The following is a 23,105-nucleotide window of genomic DNA, read 5'->3' on the forward strand; positions in this document are numbered from 1 at the left end:
ATATTTGCAAGTTATATAAAAACCCAAACATGTGCTAATATACCCACTCTTTCAAAAATTATCTGTACAGCAGAAGATGCTATAGGTTTTGACACAATTGAATAGGGCCCGTTCGTTGGCCTCTCTCTGTATTAGGGCTGTGGGGTTGAGAGACGGTGGGGAGAGGACAGAGGACTTTTTTTTTCCAAGAAAAGCAGACAAAGCAGAAAATGAAGCAGGATGTTGGGGTGGGCGATATGGAATATAGGATCCATTAATGGCTACTGAGACTCTGGTGGCGAGTAATCAAATCATGTCGATTTCAATCAACATTCTAGATTCAAATGCTAACTCCACTCCTTTCTGCAAATGCTACCAGTGAGGAGCTGAAGCAGGATTTTTTCGTCTCTTACTGTCTCTTGGGCTCTGAAGACCAGAAAGCTTCCTTAGAATCCTTCTGCAGTTGAGAAAGTGGAGACCAGAGAGAAGCCCGACTCTTAAGAATTGTAGGACACGTGGAGGCCCATAGTGTGGAGCGCAAAGGGAGGTTGCAGAAGGTGCCCTTACAGACTAGACAGAAAAAGAAAACCATCCTACCTTCTCTACCACAGAGAACAGTAGAACGAAAGAGAAGCACCAGAAAGTCAGTGAGCTTAAGTCCCACATCACCCCCAAGCTCATTTCACAAGTCAATGCAGAGACTGTGTTCATCTACCAACAACCCCGGAACCTACTCCGTGCATACAGAGACAGAGGAGGGCATGGGGTGGGGGGGTACCAGGATAAGCGCTGTGTGCCTGCCGGCTCTTGCCCAGGCAGCGGGCACCTGTGGGAAGAGAAGGCTGCTGGTGACGTCATGCTGCTCTCCAGGCAGCTGACAGTTAGGGCTGACGGGCTTTCCAAGCACATCTTTGGCCACCAAGAAAGTTGGTGCACTTTGATGTGGTTATCTGCACTGTGAGGGTTCATCTCAGAGACTCTGGTGTTGGCCTAAGATGTTTTTTGCTAAAAGGCTACACAATGCAGAGCCTGGATCAAAGCAATGAAAAGAAGTGCCTTACTGTGTTGATGTGTAGCCATGGGTTACAGCTCATCATTACTGTTTATGCATAAAAGTTACACTGAACATTTTTCACCTGGTTTGGGGGAACAGGGAGGGTGCAGGGAGACTCATGAGGACCATCTATGGAGAAAGAATGTGCCCAGGTTACCATAAGGCTTTAAGAAACCCTGAATGAGACTCCACTACATGCTCCCTGGTTTCCAAAGTGTTTTGTGCTCACATGTGCAGTTCTTGATCCAAGAGAGAAACTGCATCCTGGTACCGTCCTTCCAGAGATCAGGCACTCGGGGCTCGCACCTGGCCTATCTGGACCCTAGGCCCTGAAGCAGCCTGTGGTTTTGATCCTGCTTTTAATGCTGATGGGATATTGTAGCCATTGTCTTTAATGGACAGTAAATTTTTAAACACTCTCATTTGGGTTCCGTGAGTCTTTAGCAACTGAGCCCTGACTGCTACTCCCAGTGCAATTAATGTCAGGTGTGAGATTGCTTAGGAGACCGCCCCAACCCCCCCACCCCACCCCACCCCACCCCATCCCACCCCCGCAACTCATCCTTAGCTAAAAATCTGGCTACGGTATTACTGAAGAAAAACAGGAGGATTCTGATAGAAGGGATGAAAATGAACCGTTGCTGCTGGTTTCCAAGCTACCCTTGACTTCAAGTACCACAGGCTTTGATACTGGTTATCAATGACAGAACTTTCTAATGGAATCCATAAGTGGTAGAACCTGAACTGGAAGAGCTAACAGAATGGATTAGAAAGGAACTATAAGCCGATAGCAGAAAGCAGGTCGACTAAAAATTCGGTACCTTGGATGCATCAGCCAAGCTCCAAGAAATTCAGAATCTCCTGTAGCTAGAGCTTCACGCTCTCTGGCCTGCAGGTGGAGATCTAACCAAAGGAACCTGGGCAGCTCTCACTTTGATAAATGGGCTACACCTGTGAGACCACTTGCAATTAAAAAGATCATTCAAGTTGGGGACTTAGCAGGTGTTTCGACTTCACCACATTTTCTTTTTCAATGCCATCCCTAGCTGTCCATGGACTGGGGCTACAATTAAGAGTCTCAAAGGCCGGTTATATTCTGAAACAGGATATTACGGCTCTTAGTTGGAGCCTAAGTGCAAAAATCCCACAGGGATTGACGGAATGGATTATTACTCCTTCCCCACCCCTCAACTAGCTGGAGCTGACTGTCCACAAATGTTTTGTTGCCTAGAAACAGGGTAACCCCGTTTTTCTGTACCAACCCGATCTCGCCCTTTAGCACTGGGAAGAGACTGAAGAGGAATCCCCGCTAGGCCTCATCTTGCCACCAGCTCCATACGCGTGCGCCAAGTGGCTGAACCCAAAGGACATACTTGGTGTGCGGGTGGAAGGTTTGGACTAAAATCAATGATAAGAAAGAAAGGTCAGACTGTTGCTGAAGGGAACAAAGCCATGCCATGGGTGTTACAAAAGGGAAAATCCAACATCACTGGTGCCTAGAAAGAGGCTTCAAATGTGCTCCCTTAGCTCTTAGTCAATTATCTCTTTGAAGAGTCAAGAAGTGGGGGGGCAAAAGAGTCAAGAAGTGAAGAGGGCAGCTGGCCAATCTATAGAACACGCTGAGGAAGAGACGTGAGCTCTGCTTATAACCAGGGATCTTTGGGGCAATACTAAAGCAGCTATGTCTTGGTTCTTGTTTCACAGGACACGTCTGTTATTAAGGATCTGTACTGCAAAGTATCCTGTGGGATTACCTACCCAGTCAAACGTGAAAAACACTGATTTACAACAATCTGAAAGAACATTGTGGGGCCACTGTGACCGTGAAGGTTTAAGAAAGGTCTTGGGTACAATATTACGTGTAAAAAAACAAACAGCTATTTGACCCGTGGTATGAGAGGAAAGCCACAAATGGGTGGACGGACAACAGGAACACTGTGACCCCTAAGGAATAAAAGCCTAAATGGAGGCGCCCACATCCCTGTGACTGAAAAGCCAGAGATGTGATGTGGACAATCATAGAAATTTCTGTGGCATAAGCACAGCAACAACTATGGAGGAGGGATGATGACTCATACGATGTTAGCCTGGGTGACTGGACATTTGTGCATCTCACATTTATTTCCTTGTCATAGTAAAGATGTGAGTGCACAATGGCAGCAATGTGTCTGCTGGACCACAGAGCATGGGGCCGTGCGACATAAAAGAAAATAAAAGAGTTAGGAGCTCAGCAAGGGGTCCCCCGCCAGGACGAACTGGCTCAGAATGGGGAAAGATACATGGACAAGAGAGACCTCCTAGTGCAAAGACCGCACTTGGAGGGCACCCAGCTCTGGAAGCAAGGTTAAGGATGGCAAGCCCCCTAGAACAGTGACTGGAAATGAAAGCTACAAGGTGCTCCTTGAAGAGTTTCCGCATCACCACTCGGGGCCAACCGTTCCTCCCCCAGTGTGCACCTCCCGGATACTGGACACATTTGGAATAGGATTACAGTACTTCCCCTGGGAGCAAGAGAGGTTCTGTTACAGGAGCCCTTTCTTCAGGCACCAGCATCTGGGTATCACCCCTTGCCTATATGAGAAGGATGGATTTTGGTGGCGCACGGGACAATACAATGAGCGTGGCCTCTTGGGCTGCCTTGCCATAAGGCAGCCTGTGGCTGTGAAGACACATTCTGGTTCTCACGCTGTGGCCTCATTGGGGCCTTTCCCTGCACTAGACCAAAGACTCGTAAGCTACGCTGTCATGGATCCGGGAGTCTCTGCTAGCAACTGAACCCTGTCGCAGGCCACCCTCAGTGCCCTCTCAAAAGGGGAGGTGGTTTCATCAAGACAGGACCAAGTCTTTCACCTGCTTTGTCGTGGTGAGGGAAGAGTCTGGCAGCCATGACTTTATTCGGACAACTTCAGGTCCTACCAAATCTCTCTTTGCGATTCAACTGTTCTCTATTTCTTGTTTGCAGAGTGTCGGTCACATTTATCAACTGCAGTACATTGAGCCCTATGGTTTGGGCTCTCTCCAACCCACCACATGCTAAGAAACTAAATATGTATGCTTTGCTAACTGCATTTTTAAGTCTGCTCTTAGAAGCTGGAGAAATTTTTAATTGTAGAAGACACACACACACACGCGCGCGCGCGCCCCGAGAGGACGTCATCAGAACTACAGATGGACAAAGAAAAAGCTTAGATTATCTCCTCCTAACTCGGGGTGGGGGGCGGGTATCAGCCTTAGGAAGCAGCTTACAAATCCGTCTTACCAAGATTTTCTCTTTGTCTCTGATTTTCTGCCGAGTTTAATTTTCACTCACGGGGTGCTGAAAGGCAGTATGGAGTCATGCAACATTAAACCGATTACAAACTCGGGACATTACAGGCCAATGGTGAAGCTCTCAACTTAAATAGCAAATTCTTGATAGTGGATAGTGTGTTATTCAGGTTTCTGCAATATTGAAGCTTTGATAGCGAAGTGCAAAAAGACGACCAAAAGCTTAATGGCAGGAATGCTGCATATTTTCTAAAACATCAGTAATTCAAACTCTTCCCTGGCATCAGGACATCACTGAGATAACATTAATTTTCATTAAAGCGAAGTTGGTAGAATCGCCCTTCGGTTGGAAGAGCCAGCCAGGACAAGTTTTATTTGCCAGTAGCACAGACAATGGCTCTTTATCATGGCTTCACAGGCACAGAAATGACAAAGGCTGGAAGATAAACCTAAGCAAACATCAAATTAAGAGGAAATTCTTAAATCATCTACTGAACGGTTAGTTAAGTAATGTGACCACACATGTTTTCAAGAATAAAGGGACTGGAGAACTCCTTATTCTGTAGTCATACGACATGTGGAACTCTTTCTTGAGAATCCAATATGTAACTTAGGTAAATACACTCTACACCCTAATTTGGCTGTGCCTAAATCTTTTTCAAATAGGAGAAAAGTCATGCTCAGAAAGCAAAGGCTGAGAATTTCAGATGTTTCAAAGTGGAAATTCTACATCCTACCCTCAGAGCTTATAACCTCTACTACAAGGTTATAAACTCAAATGGCCAAACTTTTTCATAATATCAAATTCCCCCATTTCCCAACATCTACTGGAAATTTTAACTTAAACTGAAATGATAAAGTGAGACATCTTTGTGAGCAGAATTATTTAACAGAAGTGGATAATGCCTAAATCCAGGGGACAAAGCAACATGATAGAGAAGGACAGTCACTAGAAGGTTTTCCATCTTGTCTATTTCTGGGCTTGTTCAAAGTATAACCGGAAACAGCTGATTATCTCTCTTATACTTTCAGGATTTCACAGGAAGAGACTCTATACTAATAACGCTTTACAGTAACAGGTTCATAATTATCCCTTTATCGATGGAAAACATTATCTCTGGGATGGGACAGGGCCAAGAGAAGAAAAAGAGGCAGAAGACTTTCTACGCCCAGTTCTCTGACTCCGCCCCGCTCTCTGACTGCCCTCCCCAGTGGGCCTCTTTCCAGCTGTGGTATGTTAACAGGTCCCTGAGGAAATCGCAGGTTTGGGGAGACCGTTAAAAAACACTTAAACTTGGCAGCTATATAGCTGAAAAACGACAGCTTCAGACTATAAGCTGTAAGGAAATGGAAGCCTCAATTTACTTTTGTTCATGCATCCATTCCATGGAAACATACAAAACCCTATACCGTGTGCACTGGGCTTTGTGCTAAGGACTGGAGAGGCCCAGATAAAGATGAAAAGCGGACTCTCTCCTCCCAAGTAATTTCACTTCTTGAACATTTCTTCTCCCTCTCTGGGGAAAATGCCCCAAGCCAGCAACTGTCCTTGACTGACTGCTAGCCTCTGCAGACCTCTGGTCAGGCTCCTTAATTCCCAAAGGCTTGGAAGCCCAGATTCAGAAGTTCTCTCTTCCCTGGTTCTGGCCCCGACTCTGAAGGATTTCAGTATGGGGAGGGATGACCGGTGCATCACTCGACTCACTCCCCTAACTTCCTATTTCATCTCCGTCCAAGTTCACATCTACGCCACCCACTCAAATGGTCAGAGCCGAGATCCAGTCACCTGGACTTGTTCCACTCCTGAAACAATGTTTAGCTATGCTACTCTTTGACCACAACCTGCCAGCCTTCCAGTTATTTCCACACCACCTCTTCTATGCCTCCCTCAACCGTTAGCCCCTCGATCCCTCTACCTCCTGACTACCAGCTTCCATGTGAATTCAACACGGCCTTGACAGACATCATCACTTCAACCACTTAACCATTCTTTTACCCAAATCTCCCCTTCTCTCGCCCAGCTGTCATGTGCCCACCTGCGATGGACCCATCTGGCTCCTGAGTACTGAGTGAGCCTGGAGCAAGCCCACACCTGTGAAGCTTGGTGCTGCTACTGAACACCAAGCAGACTGGGCTCCTGCTCAAATCAGCCCTCTTCTCTCTTCTTCTCCAGAAAGGTGAACCCACCCACAACCCTATCACCCTCCACTCCCAACTGTGGCAGAGGAACACTCTCTACCTTCCACAGAAAACAAACCTCTACATGGCTTCCCTCACCCTCCAGCCCCGTATCTCCTTAGCTACCCGACCCACACAGATCACTGCCTCGCCACCCCCTGTTAGTGGAAGAGAGGTGCCCCCACCTTCTCTTGGCTCCTAGATTAATTATCCCCCTTGTGCTCTGAGAAGTCCCATTTTTTTATTATTATCTTGTTCTCTCTTCTTCTCGTCATGATTTAAATGGACTCAAGTATCTTTCAACTTCTAAGTATATACACTTCATTAACGCCTCCATCCATGGCAGCCAACTGCCACCATCACCCCCCTCCTTCAAACTAAATTTCTCCAAGAACCAGCCATACCGACCGTCTTTACATCTGCTTCCGTTTTATTTTTAAGCCCACTTTCCCACCTCCACTGTGCTTCTAAGAATCTCACTGAAGTCAGTTAGGACCTCCTTATTGCTAAATCCAATAGGCATGTGCACCGACTCCATGCTGACCTCCTAGCCCATGTGCCCCCCTGTGGCTGGCCACTTCTTCCGCTCCCAGGCAGTACCTGGCACTCGAGTTCACACTTATCTTCCTTCTCCCCTGATGGCCAGTGCTTTGCAATTCCCTCTGTACAGCCTAAATAGTCTTTTCTTCCTCTGCACGCTCTCCCCGAGTCTACATATGATGAGTCCTAAATATTATTTGTCTACTACTTCTCCCAAGCATCACAGCTTCATGCCCACCTCTTCCAGGCAAGTCCACCATTCTGCCAAGTGAGCACCTCATAGCTTCCCTGAGTCCCCCTCACCCACCCCATCAAGTTCATCACTAAGGCCTGTCGACGTCACCTCTTACATGTGTCTCAGTTATCTCCGATTCTCTCCTTTTCTCCAGTGCCCATTCGGGCCACGGTGTGGGAAGGTTTAGAGTACCAGAACTGCTCAACCAGTTGCTCTCGTGGGCTGCACAACCCACGCCCTCAATTCACGGTCTATTCCACAGCCACGATGACGTTTCTCAAGGAAAATCCCATCATGTAACCCCCTTGCATAGCTCCCCACTGATCACTAGATTCTTGAAATAATTTATAAAGCCTTTTACAATCCTCCTCCTACTTCTCTCTCCAGCCAAATCTTTCACCATGGTCCTTCCTTTGGACTCCAAGCTTTGGCCACGCTCAAGCATTTTCAGTTCCTGAATGGAACACATGCCATTCCTTCTGATTAGAACACTCCTCCTAAGCCTTCTGGACTCACAGAGCTTAGGTACCACCTCTTCCAGCAAAGGGTCTCTGAAGCTTACCCCCACAACTAGCCCTTCTCAGAGTACCCTCATTCTTCCCCTGTCACATGATGAAATAGAGGCCTTCAAAATCTTCTCTTTACTTTTCCTCAAGCTGCCCATAAAGTGTGGCAATGGACATGGTATCACTTCATTTCTCTTTTTTAACAGACTGTGCACATTCTCAACAATCTTATGTATATTCACCTATGTTTCCAGACTTTAAGGACACCCTCAATCTTCCTCATAAAACTACAAGTGCCATTAGGGTAGGGACTGGAGCAATTCCTGTTTCATGGCTCTATCATCAAGGCACACAGGCCTTCAAACAATATGTTCTAATTAATGTGATGATAATGGATTATATATAAATCATGAGATGAAGACATGGAACTACAGGACACATTCGGATTTCCCTACTGAGCTATGATATGGAGCAAAAAGCAGAGAACTTAGCCTGTCATCTGTCCTCCATCACGGCAACCACCCGAACCCCAGCATTCAAGCTAATAACCTACTGACACTTGCACAATGTGGTTAGGGCAGATACAGACTTCTACCACTAAAGGCATTTCAGAAGAAGCAATAAAGGCAGAAGATGGGGAGAGATTTCAAGTTTCATAAAAGTAACTCAGGCTGCCGGAGCCCTTAGTTCAAAAATATAAATTATCAAAACCTTATCAATCCAACATCAGTAGCTGAGGAATGGTGACAGGAGAGATTCTGAATAGCCTAACAAAACAGTTTAGGGCACACTAGGCCAAAAAGATTTTAAAAAGGGGATTCTATATTAGAGCCTGTCTTATGAGAGCTATTTCTCCCCTCTCCGAGTGGAAATACCCCCGAATCCAATTCTTTTTTTAAAGCAAGGAGGAACCATCACGTGTTTCAGGCACGGGTTAATACTCACAGCAAAGGGCCTTCTGCAGTCTTCGGAGTTTCATGGCCGTCCTATAAGCTGAGAACCTGACATTATTCAGGTCAGCTGAGGAAAAAGGGGACAAAACAAAGATCACTTGTTATTTCATCAGAAAGCACGAAAATTCCCGCTGTTTTGGAAACAAAACAAGAGTAACTTAGGAAAAAAAATCTCTTGTACATATGTCCCACATTTTAGGTGGTGAAAATTCTGTCAATTTTTGGAATAAGCAAAAACAAGCAAACAAACAGAAACTCTCTTTGCTGTCTGACGATCGCTCAAGCTAAATTCTACAAACTACACTGGGCATCCATGCAGTCCTTGTTCCTGAAAGGGAAGATGAGACAGACAGGCATTTTTTTTCTTCTTCAAGACAATAGCCTCTGTTCTACTGGAGAGGATCTTTGCTACACAAGATTCAAGAGAACAAGGAATGTATTTTTGAAATAGCTCCTAGAACTTAGCCAACAATCAAGTGGCAATTTCATACTACTTTGGGGGGTTTGGTTTTTTTTTTTTTTTTTTTTTGAAGTACAGATGAGTTTGTTTTCTCAATAATATCAAAAAGAATATTTCACAAATGAAAATACAGGAGGCCTTCTAAAAAAGACAAAAGTTTAAGATGAAGATCTCAGGTACATGAAAAGCATGTTTGTGTAATTTAAAATCACAGCGGAAGAGCTCCAGGCTTTAAGGAATTAGTCTTGGATTTATTTCACTGATAATATTTGGGTTTTCTTCCAAGTTTTTTTTTTTAAATTCCAGTTAGTTAGCTAACAGTGCAATATTAATTTCAGGTACAAATATAGTGCTTCATCACTTCCATACAATACCCACTGCTCATTCCAAGATGAGCCCTCCTTAATACCCATCACCCGTTTAATATCTTTTTCTGGTTATAAAAGTTATACATGCTCACTTGGCATACTTAGAAATCAAAGAAAAATATAAAATCCAGTAAACAAATCACCCATAATCCTACGATCCAAAGAGAGGCACTGTTAACATTGAGAGAATTTCTTAACCAATGCACGTGTGTGTCTGCGTGTGTGAGATATATTTTAAAATGTAACTGGGACTAAAATAATCATGTAGTTTATAATCTAAGGTGCCACCATTGTAATATTCATCACAGATGAACATCTCAACGACGTCTGCTACTGCGGTTTCTACGCCACCTGTCTTTCAAGTCCCCCACAACCCCAACCCAGACCAGAGCTTCATTTCCATGGTGCCCTTACTGAAGTGTGTGCAAACCTTGGAATACACTGGGCTTTATGTCTCTGCTGGCATGTCTGTGGAGTTGGGTTTCAGGAACCCAGTTCCAAAAAGCTCCCTGAGGACAAGTACTCTGTCCCTACTTCTGTCATTGTTCGCAGGGAATATACAACTGCTCTCTGAAAAAGCAAGTGTACTATATCTAGTGAACCACCGGCGGACAGAAGGACTAAACGAGCAAAGGAACATGAAAGAGAGAGAACACAACATACCGCCATAATCACATGGCAGCCGCAAAACCAATTGTGACTGGGCTCAGGGGAGGGAAATGAGGTAACACATAATCCAAGCTGCGCGGTTCAAGAGCATTAACTGTAGGGCCTTTGTCAAGACTGAACGCAAACACCTCGACTGACATTAGGGGACAGAAAAACAATGTCTGTCATGCATCTGAAAATATTCAGCCTGACAATTATAAAAACAGACAGTACTAAATGCTGGCAAGGATGGGGAGTGACTGGAACGCTTCACACACAGCTGGCGGGGGGGAGGGGGCACGTAAGCCTGTATTTCCACTTTGGAAAACCAGCTTAGCAGCTTCCTATGAAATCAAACAGACATCTCTCTTGGGACCCAAACAGTCCCCTCCTGGAGATTTACCCCAAAGAAATAAACACATGTGCACAAAAAGATGTGTCCATGAATGTCCACAGTAGTAGCTTTATCTGTAATAGTGAAAACCTGGTAACAAATCATAAGGAGAAGGAACAGACAGACTGGGCAGAGCTGTACCATGGGACACTAATCTTCAATGAAAAGGAACTAAAAACTGGTAATTTAACATCAACCATCCTGCAGAATGGCTAATGCCGAGTAGAAAGCAGACAAGAAGGGTAAATACTGTTAGATGCCACAGACATGAAAAGCTAAATAGACAAATCTCACCTATGCTGACGGAAGACCGCTACGCTGGCAGCCTAGAGTGCGACTGGGGTGGCTAGCGGACTTCAAGGCAACACAAGGTTATTTTGTAGGTGACTGAATTCAGTTACGTTATCTTGACTGGTGTGGAGGTTTCTGATTGTATACATCTGTCAAAACTCTACCTATACAATTAAAAGGGATGCATTTTATTGTAGATGATGCCTTCATAAAGCACATCTAGAAAGTTTAAAGTAAACCCTCACGTGGACAGTACAGTATGACACGTGTGTGTGTGTGTTGGCTTAAGCTACACTGTAGGGGCGGTCAGCTGTCTTAATCAGGCATGCACGCTCTAGAGGTGATTGGCTAGCAATTCATCAAAAAAGCCTCACTCCAGCAGTGGCCACTGTAAGTACCTCAGCTATATTTAGCTCCTATTCCACCAAGGGATTCATAAATTACCCTAATTAATGCTAGATAGGTTCATACCCGTGATAGTAGTGGTTTGCAAAACAGGAGGACTGTTGAAAAGGTTTAGACATGGTCCCTGCCCTTTTACTATCAGGATACGAGAGGAATGGAACCAGGCTCTCCACCTACAGAAACGGGGCCCTACACTAGATTCCAAGATGTCCACCTGTAGGTCACTGAATTGTTGGTTGCCTGAGTTCAGGGAGTTGCTCCCCAGAATCCTGCTGTTAGAGCGGTAATTCTCAAACTTCAGCATGTATCAGAATGACGGGGATGGGGCCGCTAGCTAAAAATACAGATTCCCAGACTGCGCTCCCAAATGTTCTTTTCCCCTAGATCCAGAGAGTGTCTGAGAATGTGCATCTCTAACAAGCTTCTAGGTGATCCTGATGCTGCTGGTCCTTTGTGTTAGAGGGCCCGGGCTAGGGGGCAGTTGTGAAGCTCACTCTGCCTTCTGCATTCGCTTTAAGACTGTTCTGTGCCCTGAGGCTAATAAATGTTCTTTTGTGACAGAGCTAGTTCTGAGACCTGCTTTCACTTTAAACTGGTCGGTAGGCGTGGATAAGTTAAACCACGTCTAACTTGGCATGGCTACCAACATATACCGAAGAACACCTTTGTGGGTCCTTGTTAGCCGAAGTGTGATTTGAGGACCAACAGCATCAGTGTCTCTTTGGAGCGTGTAAGCAGTTCAGAATCTTAGGCCCCACCCAGATCGATGAATCAGAATCAACATTTTTTTTTAAACAATTTTTTTTGTTTTATTTATTTGTCAGAGAGGGAGAGGGAAAAAGAGCACGCACAACCAAAGGGAGTGTCAGGCAGAGGATGAAGCCGGCTCCCTGCTCAGCAGGGAGCCCAATGTGGGACCCAATCCCAGCACCCTAGGATCGCAACCTGAGCCCAAGGCAGACGCTTAACCGACTGAGCCACCCAGGTCCCTACAATCAACATTTTAACAAGATCCCAGGTGATCCATATGGACCCTCAAGTACGGTCAATTCTTTAACTGTACATTTTACCAAATTTACATTTCCCACGTTGTTCAAATGTGAACTCTGCACAAAGGCCTGCTGTCTTTTCTAAGTTCCATTTTGTGGGTTTGTACAAGATTATTGAATGGCAATCATGATCAATTAGACTAAAAGTTCACTTCTGGGACGTATCTGTGGGTCTCCTATTCATGATGAACTCCAGTGAAAGGTCCTCACTATATTAAAAGGGTCTAAAAGTGTCCTCAAAGGTAACAGGAACAGATTTTTTTCTCCAAGTGAACACATTTTCCCCAGAGTTTGTTCTCTGCTCAGGAGAACTTGATTTACCTCCGTCCCTCTGACTGTCCCTCAGTGTCTCTTCTTCCCTGAGAGTCATGGATCTTCCCTTGTCTCTCTTCCCTAGCCATCACTGCTTCCCTTCTTGGGTGGTCTCAGCCAACTCATGTCTTCTGGCACTAATCCACAAGACATGAATTCCTGTCCTCCCCTCCAGACTCGTGTCACACCATTTGCCAGTCTGATCAGACTCGCCCTCTTCTTGGTGGCACAGAGTTCCTTTGCACACTCAGAAATAAGCCCCCTTGGTCTTTATAAAATAAGCAACATAGAAACACAGAAACATCCTTCCTGGGAAGGACGGAGCAGTCTTTCCTTACCCCATCCCATAGCAGTTTCCAAGGAACAGCCTCCAACTCCAAATTTCCTTTCATTCATAGACTTCAACTAAAGTATGGAGTGTGAACTGTGTGTCAGTCACGTATCTGACCAGAAGATACTGGCAAATACTTTCTCTTCTGTTTCTCTTTCTTTCTAATCCTCCTTTTAAAACGCCTATTAACTCACTGGTCTTGTCTCCTACTATCTTCCTTCTTTCCTAGAACTAGGATATTTCTCCTACCCACCCCAATTCTACCCCCTTTCCAGTTTTCCGGGTTCTGTTCAAAATTCGGAAACAAATGATCTAAATGAGGTCAGAATCTTCATCCGTATTTCAGTGTATTTGAAGAACTGGCAAATTCCACATGAAGCTACAGATCCAAGTGGGAGAGGGGAGGATGATCGGATTCTTTCTGGGTGTGGTTCCCTATGGAATCCTATCTGAGACAAGCATCTGGTACATGGCCGTTCTAACCGGGCTCTCGGCTTCCCTAAAGCAGTTCAAACTGTTCCCTTCCAAGTCCTCCCAACTATGGCGTTCTGCCCCAAGTTCATCCTTTCTGACTCCCATTCACATACCCGCAACCCACTGCCTTCTGGCCACCAGGTTTCTGTGCCCCTCCCCTGCCCTGGGTCCAATCTCACCACTGCTCTCAGTGGTGACTTGGAAATCGGAGAAGAAAGAAGCTGGGAAAATACCTACTTTTCATCAGCACGCAGCAGAAGCCATCCACATTTTTCTCCAGTAAGCATCACTGGATTACAACAGAGTTCTGGTGGCCTGGAAGCCTTACTGGGGAGAGATAACCATCTGTGTTGCTGGAGTCTGCTGTGTTGCTAGGAATCTGAAGCACCACTCCCTCTGGCTTAGAGCTGAAGTTAAGTCTCTGCCTCCGAAAGCAGGGAGGATGCACACAGAAACCTCGAGACGGGGTACAGCTGTGGACAAAGTGACATCGTCCTGGGCTGAGGCAAGAGCTGACCTGGTAGCTCAAGTATGCACGCCCCATAAAGCGAAAGCCCCCAGTCCCTCATGGGAGGCTGGCCTCCACTCTCTCTGAGAACTGCCTTTCCAGGACTTGGATCCAAGTTGTAATGAGCTCACCAGCGCTCCACAACCGGAACTCTGAGAGGAGTGAGACTATCCAAGAAACGAGTTACACAATGTTTCCATGGCAGCTGGTAGAAAGCACACTTCAGAAGGATAAAAATGCTGAAGTGAACATTCCTCTTCATGACTTGAATTATTTTAACCAGGGCTGGTTCTAACCTAAAAATAGAGGAATCTAGAAACTTAAGGAACGAGGGCAGATATCGAACCATCTATCTACCTTCTCAAGCTCAATCACCAGCTACTAACGTGATGGCCCATTTGGCCTTTGTTCTGAAGCACAAAACAAGCAATGAGGCGGGGGCAGTTTGCTTCTTTAGTCAGACTGTCAATTTCTCCTGACTTTGGTAACCATCTGTTTGAAGATTTTTACTTCCATTCTGTGGAAGGTAGTGGCTGAAGGTATCGGATTCCAGAAAAGAGGAACAACAGTTCAAGTTCAGGTCACAAATCTACACCACGTTGGCCATGCTCTTGCAAAAATAGTGAAAAACACCTCAGCATATAAAGTCAAGGGAAAGCTTGGAAAATAGAGAAACGAAACATTAGGCCCTTTCATTTCCTTTTTATTTATTTTTTTAAATTTTTCATTTCAGTTTTTATGGCCGGGTTCAGCTTTCTGATGGCTTGTGGAGACTTTTTGGAAAGGCCCAAAGTTTTAGTATGTTTATCTATTAGGTAGAAGGAATGATAATGACCTCATAAAATTAATGAGTGGAAAGAGCTGGATAGCCAAAGATTATTCCAACAGATAAATTAGCACTGTGGTCTTTGTTTCTTCCTACCAAGTCTGCTTCCCAGAAGAAATGTGATCCAAATTAGTCAGGTGATCATGAGTGAAAAATATAATTTAGAGGGAAGTATGATCATTTTTGGTACAGTGCCAATTCGAATGTCTGGCATACAGTATGAATTAAACTACTACTGCCTGTCTATTTTAATCATTTTCCAGAGAAGCCAAAACGAGGCCATCTCCCCAGACAGCCCTTCCAGTATAGGAAGGTGGCCCGTTTTCACGTATGAGATTGTATCTCGCATTCATTCTCCAGCCTCACTGTTCCTAGAGTGTTCTAATGGACTCTCCACATGACAAGTATTCTTGCCAGCTCCAATACACCAGAACAGACAAGAACCACGGGTCTTAATGAGGCTTGAGATAAACTGAGTAATTTAAACCAAGTCTGTCTTGAAACCAAGATGTCCAGGCTTCAGAAGTTTAGAGTACAAGGTAGAATTACTGGGAACTCTTCAACCACATGTAGGATTTCTGGAATGTATCTTTCAAAAATCAGCTGAGAAAGAAGAGGTACATGACTTCATTTTACTGGATCCGTAATTTTTAAAATATATCTGAGGGCTTTAAAAATCTAAACTCATTAAAACCTCATCATCAACACAGAGCTTTACTCAAATGGGGCTAAAATAAATCCACACAGAGATAAGTAGGAATTACACACTCCTACTCGCAACAAATGCAGAAGGCCGAGTCTGCGATTTATAATTACTACTGAGTTGTATCTCCACAGGTGAAATGGTATTGCTCTCTAGAATTTTTCTAAAAAACAAAGCAAGAGAAGCAACAAAGTATTCCAATATGGCACCAATGTGGGAGCCTTCAAACTGCAAAGGAGAGGAACAGGTCATAAACCAAAAATTAAAAAAAAAAAAAAAACTGAGATTTTCAACTCTGAAATGAAAAATAGCACAAAATCCTGGCTGTGGGCTGCTCAGGGTCCTTCTGGCCCCCTTCTCTGGCTTGGCCTTCCCCAGCCAACCCTCACTACTTCTTGGCAACACTGTTCCCCTGAAGGAGTCAATATTCAAATGAGCCTTGCTTCCAGAAGTTTCCTGCTCTGATAAAAGATCTGTTGAGAAAAGAGCTTCTTTAACAAGTGGCCCACAGAAAGTTTTCCTGGGGGAACTGTGTATCTCAAATACCATTTCCAGGGGTACCTGTTAGTAGAGCGTGTGGCTTTTGATCTGGGGATTTTGAGTTTGAACCACATTGGGTATAGACGTTATATAAACAATGAATAAATACACCAATGCCATTTGGGGGAGCCTGACATGTTCCCAATAGTGGAGAGCTGATTCCTGAGGATGCTGCTGTGCCCTGTTCGTTTTACTTCAGCTTCCAAGCAGAAAGGACTGGGGCACCAATTCTCAAATCTGCCCACCAAAAAATACATACAAAATGATACTAATGATATATATTTTGAAGATTTTATTTATTTGACAGAGATCACAAGTAGGCAGAGAGGAAGGCAGAGAGAGAGGAGGAAGCAAGCTCCCCACCAAACAGAGAGCACAATGTGGAACTCGATCCCAGGATCCTGGGATCATGACCTGAGCTGAAGGCAGAGGCTTTAACCCACTGAGCCACCCAGGCTCCCGATACTAATGATTTAAAAAGACTGTTTAAGCCATACCAGTTTATAGCCTTTTTTTTTTTTTTTAAGAAAGATCTCCATCCACCCCCTAATCATTCCATTTGTACTTTTAAGACATCCCAACACAAGGTGGGAACTACAGGCCAGGCAAGCTTCTCTGAGAATGTGAGGTTCTGGCAAAGATCTGGAGGGTGATGGAGGTTAACCAAGCAAAGAGGGGGAGAACAAAACAGGAGAAAAGGCCAGCATGTGTAAAGGAGGCTCCCAAGTAGACAAAAGGAGGGACCATGAAGAATCTTAGGAAGGTCAGTCCTGCTGAACTGTCACGCAGTGAGGAGGAAGAGTGGCTCCGAAGAGGCCTGACAGGTCGGCAGGAAGACGTCTGCCACAGGGCCCTGCACATCACTGCAAGAAGGGAAGTCTTGGGAGTTCCAGTTAAACAAGGCAGATGCAACGGCCTCGTGTTCTCTGTCCTTATTCCCAAGAACGCTCTACTCGGATGACAGTAATAGAAGTAAAAGTGACATCTATCTAGAAGAGACGAAACAGAACTGGAGAGAAGAGAACTGACCCGAGCTCCAGTATCTTGGAACCCCGGCAGACAACCTGGTGGTCGTGATTTTGGAGGGCAGAGAAATCCCAAGTCGACATTTAATAGGAGGGGAAGATAGGCAAGGTGAGGGGCTGGGGGTTAATAAGCAGCACGCCAACTTCTACCACCAAGGCATCAAAAACAAGAGGCTGCAGGTTCCTTTGAAGGCTGAAATACGGCTGAAAATACAAGCACCGCTTGTCTTTAGAGCCCTCAACACTTTCTCCCCCACCCCATGTCCCGAGCATCCAGCCACCTCCTGTGTCACCCTGATAGAAGGCTGGAGGTTTAATCTCAGGAGAAGCTGCACCAGACACGGGGGAGTGAGGAGAAACTAAGCTTGGGAGTGAGATAAGGCACTGAAAACAGTGAAAGCTTAAGTACCTTGCCTGCATACCCAAAGAATGTAAATCCTTCACTTGGTTCCCTACTCCCAAATTCCACATTTAGTCTGCCTTTTTTGCATTGGTCAACTCACTGAAAAAAACTCTTGCGTCTAAGCACTTGCGTATTTGCCATCCTTATCATCAGAAGGCACTGCAATCAGCAAGGTCCCAGAAACTGGTCCGTGGATCTCGGATCAGCCTGACTGGTCACCTTCCTGATGCTCCAACTACAACTGCACCAGATGAAGCCAGGGCACTTCCCCTCTGTCTCCCTCCTGCCAGAGGCAATCACACAGTTCCTGGCTGGACACCAGGATCCCCTCTTCTTTGACTCAGAACCTTCAGTCACTGTTCTCCCATGGGTGTTCCTCCATCCTAACGTGGGCAAGTCACCTCCAGACAGAACTACCCCAGCTCCAGGAACTTCTCAACGTAGCCCCGTCTCCCTCCACTCTATTTTCCACTTCATTCATTAACGAATCTCACAGTGCTCTCTCTCTCTGGAAATGCACACACATCTCAGATTCTCTGGGGCAGAGACGATTTAATTAAATCTTACTCTTCATAATAAAGGTGAGTCATTTTAACTTATCAAATGTGACTTAATCTTTATACCTCTGTATGCTTTTCATATAACCGAATTCACAAGACATTCTTTTTTTAAAAAGTATTTATTTTAGAGAGAGAGCGAGCGAGAGTGGCAAAGGAAGAGGGAGAGACTCTCCAGCAGACTGTGCCCCACAGAGCTGGACATGGGGCCCGATCCCACAACCCCGAGATCAAGACCCGAGCTGAAATTAAGAGTCATATGCTCAACCTACTGAGCCACCCAGGAGCCTCCACAAATCATTTTTTTTTTTTAATTGTACGCCCTACTTTTTCTGGATTGGAAAAGTGTACCTTTTCTGTGTAATATGCTTACCACCAACTATTTCAAACCCACCCTCCTTTCTCCCAGTTGGGGAATTTGTGGAAAAACCCACTTCAATGATGAAATGAAATGGCAGTAATTTGCTTCATGTCCTTTAAAGCTAGCAGTCTCATCTTCCTCGGTTTCCAGTTTTAGAACGACTCAACAAGATTTCCCTAAATTCTCAAATTCCCACCTCGGTCCTGGCTTCTCAGCTTGCTTCCCCGCACCCTTCATCCTTATCTTCCAGGATTTCAACAGGTGATCTTTCTCCCAAAACTCCTGAACTCTTTCAATTATTTCTCTGTTAACCAGAGACCAGAGGCCACCAACTGGCTGAATTTAGTCAGCAGATGGGTTTCTGGTTTTTGTCTGGTTGGTTGGCTTTGGCTCACGTAATGGTTTTTTTTGAAGCGCTGACCGATGTGCCAAGAGTTAACAATTTGGAGACTTCCCGTGGTCCCATTTCTCAGGAAGAAGACAGAGACTCACATTCCTGCATGACAACAGCAGAAGCCAAGGCTCATTTATCCTAACAGAAGCTTTTCAGGTAGCCTGAGGTTCCCATCCAGCCACAGTTTGGCCCCCGAAGACATTTTGTTTTAAATTCCAGCCGCAGCAAGACCGCTCCCCCTTTTTTTTTTTTTTTACCCAAACCTGGACAGTTTACACTTCAGTTACACCATCTTTTTCCTGTCCTTGGCAAAACTCTGTCAGGTTCCTCTAATAATTCGCTCTTACTCAGATCACTCCATGCCAACAGTTCTAACTGGGTTTTCCAAAAACTGCCCAACTATTAATTTCTTGGACTCCACCTTTTTCTAATGCATTCAAACTAAATGGTTCTGCCACCAAAAATACTGCCTTAATACATTTACTGTTCTAGTACAAGTATGGATGGGAAGACAGAACCCAAACCCCAAATCAGCCTTCTGATTACACTTCATCAAGTAACAATTTCTTACTTTAAGTCATTGATTAACATTTATCTAAGCACATACTGTGGGCGCAACCGTGTACCACTAAACTCATGGGTTAAAGAAGCAGGCTTCCAAAAAGGTGGGAAAACAAAATGACAATTTAATCATACAAAACCAGCACGCATTTGCTGGCTATTTGTGATGTGCCCAGTAGTACCTACACAGAAAAATCTGGTCGTGTGAACATGCTTATATACATAACAAACGTACAATGCCAGCACATAGTCTCTCATACAATTTTTACATACCAAACACAAAGATAGTTTTGAACACGACTTGAGGTGTATTCCCGTGTTTATTTTTAAGATTAATGGAATTGAAAATTTTCCATAAAAGGTATGCTATTTCTGAAACACTAAGTTTCACTAGGGTGAAACTAACTAACACCCAAATTCACTAAGAATTTATAAAAGAGCCCACAAAGGCTAAAAGTGAATCAACATCAATAAAAATAAAATCTATACCAATACGGATAAAAATGAATGCTATGACTAAGTAGAAGCAGCTTTACTGTTCATTCTTTTTTTTTTTTTTAAAGATTTTTTTATTTGTCAGAGACAGAGGGAGAGAGAGCGAGCGAGCACAGGCAGACAGAGAGGCAGGCATAGGCAGAGGGAGAAACAGGCTCCCCGCCGAGCAAGGAGCCCGATGTGGGACTCAATCCCAGGACCCTGGGATCATGACCAGAGCCGAAGGCAGCTGCTTAACCAACTGAGCCACCCAGGCGTCCCTTTACCGTTCATTCTTATACTTGAGGAAGACAAGACGAGAAAACAAACCTGGGGACTTCAGAAGAGATCGTGTTTAGTTTACTGCACCCAGGGCCAGTAAACTTATGGGTGCACAGTAAATGTGGTTTGAATCGAATGAGATTCCGGATGGAATATCATTGCCCACTGCTACTGGTCAATCACTTGGACTGATCCTCTTTCTTATCCCTGAGGAGTCCGAACTTGAGCTGCTTTTTTGGAAACACACCTAACAAAGATATCAGAACTTTCCCAAGATGTAAAGGAGTTGGAATGAAGGGAAGAAAAAAGGGCATCCCAAGAGAATGCTTAGGAGAAAGAGGACTTGAGGAGTCGGGTGTATTTTACTGCGACAGTTTCTCTAAGGTCGGTTCACTAAACACTTGTTTTCGAATTCTTTCTCCCTGACTTTTCTCTACTTACTACAAAGGCTGGAGGATCTCAATTCTCTTTAAGCCAAGCGGACACCGTTTTGACCAATGCTTAAGATATCTGCAGGGGGGGGCGCCTGGGTGGCTCAGTGGGTTAAGCCTCTGCCTTCAGCTCAGATCATGATCTCAGGGTCCTGGGATGGAGTCCCCACATCAGGCTCTCTGCTCAGCAGGGAGCCTGATTCCCTCTCTCTCTGCCTGCCTCTCCGACTACTTGTGATTTCTCTCTGTCAAATAAATAAATAAAATCTTTTTAAAAAAAAAAAAAAGATATCTGCAGGGAAGGGTTTCCTTTTCCAAATGGAAGGACAGCCAGCTTCAGAGGGGAAAGGTCCTTTCTCTTTCTTCCTGCCAGAGGGACAGAGAGCAGCCATCATGGAACCACAAGGTCAAATACCTCGCTGAAGATGGGTAACCCTACACTGACTGCAGGAGGGCCTGCCAGTTCATTTAATTTAAAACAACATTATAAGAAAGAGCTTAAAGGCAGTCTTCTAGACATAAATGGATCTGAAGAAGTTCTAACTAGACTTTTGTTTTGAATGGGACCTTAACAAGTATGACTATGCCCAGATGTAAGATAAGGATTAGAATTTTTAAATACATGCTTCTCTGGAAGTTAATGTCTACCTGTGTGTGAGCACTCATAAGTAGCTCATTTTTCATTAACTCCTCAGACATGTTCCTATCTTTATCTCATAAGTGCAAAATCTCCTTAAAGCCAAGTAGCATCTTTCCTTACCCACAGCTCTTAAGATACATGTTACTTAAAAAGAAAAAAAAAAAAAAAGCTTTGGTAACTTTCAGCTATTAAGAGTCCTAAATCTTTCCTTCTCTGACAGTGTGTCTTAGGTTCCTTTATTTTTTTTTTAAGATTTTTATTTATTTGACAGAGAGAGATCACAAGTAGGCAGAGAGGCAGGTGGGGGGGGGTGTTGGGGAGCAGGCTCCCCACTGAACAGAGAGCCCAATGTGAGACTCGATCCCAGGACCCTGAGATCATGACTTGAGCAGAAGGCAGAGGCTTAACCCACTGAGCCACCCAGGCGCCCCATGTGTCTTAGGTTCTGAATGAAAATGATTTGCATCCTTTGCCTGTCTCTACCCATTCCTCTGGTCCCCAACCACCAAGGTCCCCAACCGCCACACTCCCCTCAATATCCATTCTCCTCTATCCCTCTGTAAGTAAGAAAGAGGCCAACATAAACAGCAGTGGAAATCTGATTTTCATGGTAATGGGAAAATCAGATTACCTTCCCATGGCAATGAGAAAAGCAAATTAACCTTCTTGAAAAAAAAAAGAAAAGAAAAGAAAAAGAAAACCCATTCTGGAACATTACACGATCCTGGGCTGGTGGGTATTTGCACTTTCATCTCACCAGGGAAAGTACATTGGGTTTTTAATGTTATCGGTGTTGCTGTTGGCGAGGCGTAAGAAGAAACTCTGTTGAATCCTTAGGCGTGAGTAATCAGCCCAAGACAGTACCCAATTCCTGATATTAAGCATCTAGGAATACAGTAAAACATGCTCATTTCTGCATTTTGTACACCTGAGTGGGGGAGGGGACCAGGTGACAGGACTCAGGTGCCCACGCATCCGGAAGCTTCCTTAGAGGACGTTTATAAAAATGCAGCATGTAACAGAATGTTTTCTTTTCAGTGTTACGTGTTCATTTGCCTGGAAACTAAATACTTGTGATTAGATCCCGATAAAGATGCTAATATGTAAATCATTGTTTTTTAAAAAAAAGAGCAATCATTCAGCAGCTGCAGCTGTTATTAAAATTAATCAATGGCAGGAGCTTTTCATTTGATAATGGATTGCCTTATCCCCTGCCGTAGACTGAGTTGCTTTTAATAAGCAAGGATGCCTTAGCAATGGAACCACATACATCTGAATCAGAAAACGAAACTGTCATGTTCCTGGGAGCAGTCTCGATCACCTCGATCACCTCCAAACTCTGTTGCACTCGGGAGCTGCTTGATACAGTGTATGTCCTCTCTCCTTTGGCCAGTTAAAGGGTTCCATTCCCAAATCAGGCAGACTCCCCAAATTCCGCTAAACACATCACAGAGCCCTGAAGCCACAGGAATGAGCGTCCCCCTTTCCCTGTTCAGTAGCAGGGGTCCGGAGCTTGCCATCCTTTGTGAGGGTCACAGACTCCCCCTTCCTCTACCTCTTTGTTTCTCTCTCCCCTCATGTCCCCTTTCATTCAATCTGACCCACTTTTATTCTCCTCAGACTCTGGGATAAAACTACTTGGGGACAAACTTAGAACAGCTTTTTTTTTTTTTTAACCTCAAATGTAGATGACTTGTACTTCAGCCCTTTTTGTGTCCAATTATTATTCCCCCTAGAGTCTAAGGGGAAGACAGGAGGAGTGCCAGCATTGACTGAGTGCTCAGGGAATAAGGCTGTATGCATCTGATGCCACTGAGTCCCCACACCAGCCTGAATTCTGTGTGACCCATCTTGTGTCTAGTAACTTCCCTAAGACTGCATCCCAGAGCCTGGATTCAAGGTATAATCTATCGACACTCAAAGCCCTTGATGGTCTCCCAGACTCCTCTGCTGTAG

General features: G+C 44.7%; 1 protein-coding gene across 9 annotated transcripts in view; it reads right to left on the reverse strand.

The window, feature by feature from the left end:
• The window catches only part of DMD (dystrophin), a 2,119,021-nt gene that overhangs the window by 101,330 nt on the left and 1,994,586 nt on the right, over nucleotides 1-23,105 (reverse strand). For all 9 annotated transcript variants that reach the window (XM_045089435.1, XM_045089434.1, XM_045089436.1 and 6 more), the window contains one exon: nucleotides 8,705-8,779. In XM_045089435.1, the coding sequence (XP_044945370.1) occupies nucleotides 8,705-8,779 (75 nt within the window). The remainder of the gene's footprint in view (nucleotides 1-8,704; nucleotides 8,780-23,105) is intronic.

The sequence above is a fragment of the Mustela putorius genome, unplaced genomic scaffold (genome assembly GCF_011764305.1).
Source record: "Mustela putorius furo isolate JIRA1106 unplaced genomic scaffold, ASM1176430v1.1 tig00003836_pilon_pilon_pilon, whole genome shotgun sequence".
Lineage (NCBI taxonomy): Eukaryota > Metazoa > Chordata > Mammalia > Carnivora > Mustelidae > Mustela > Mustela putorius.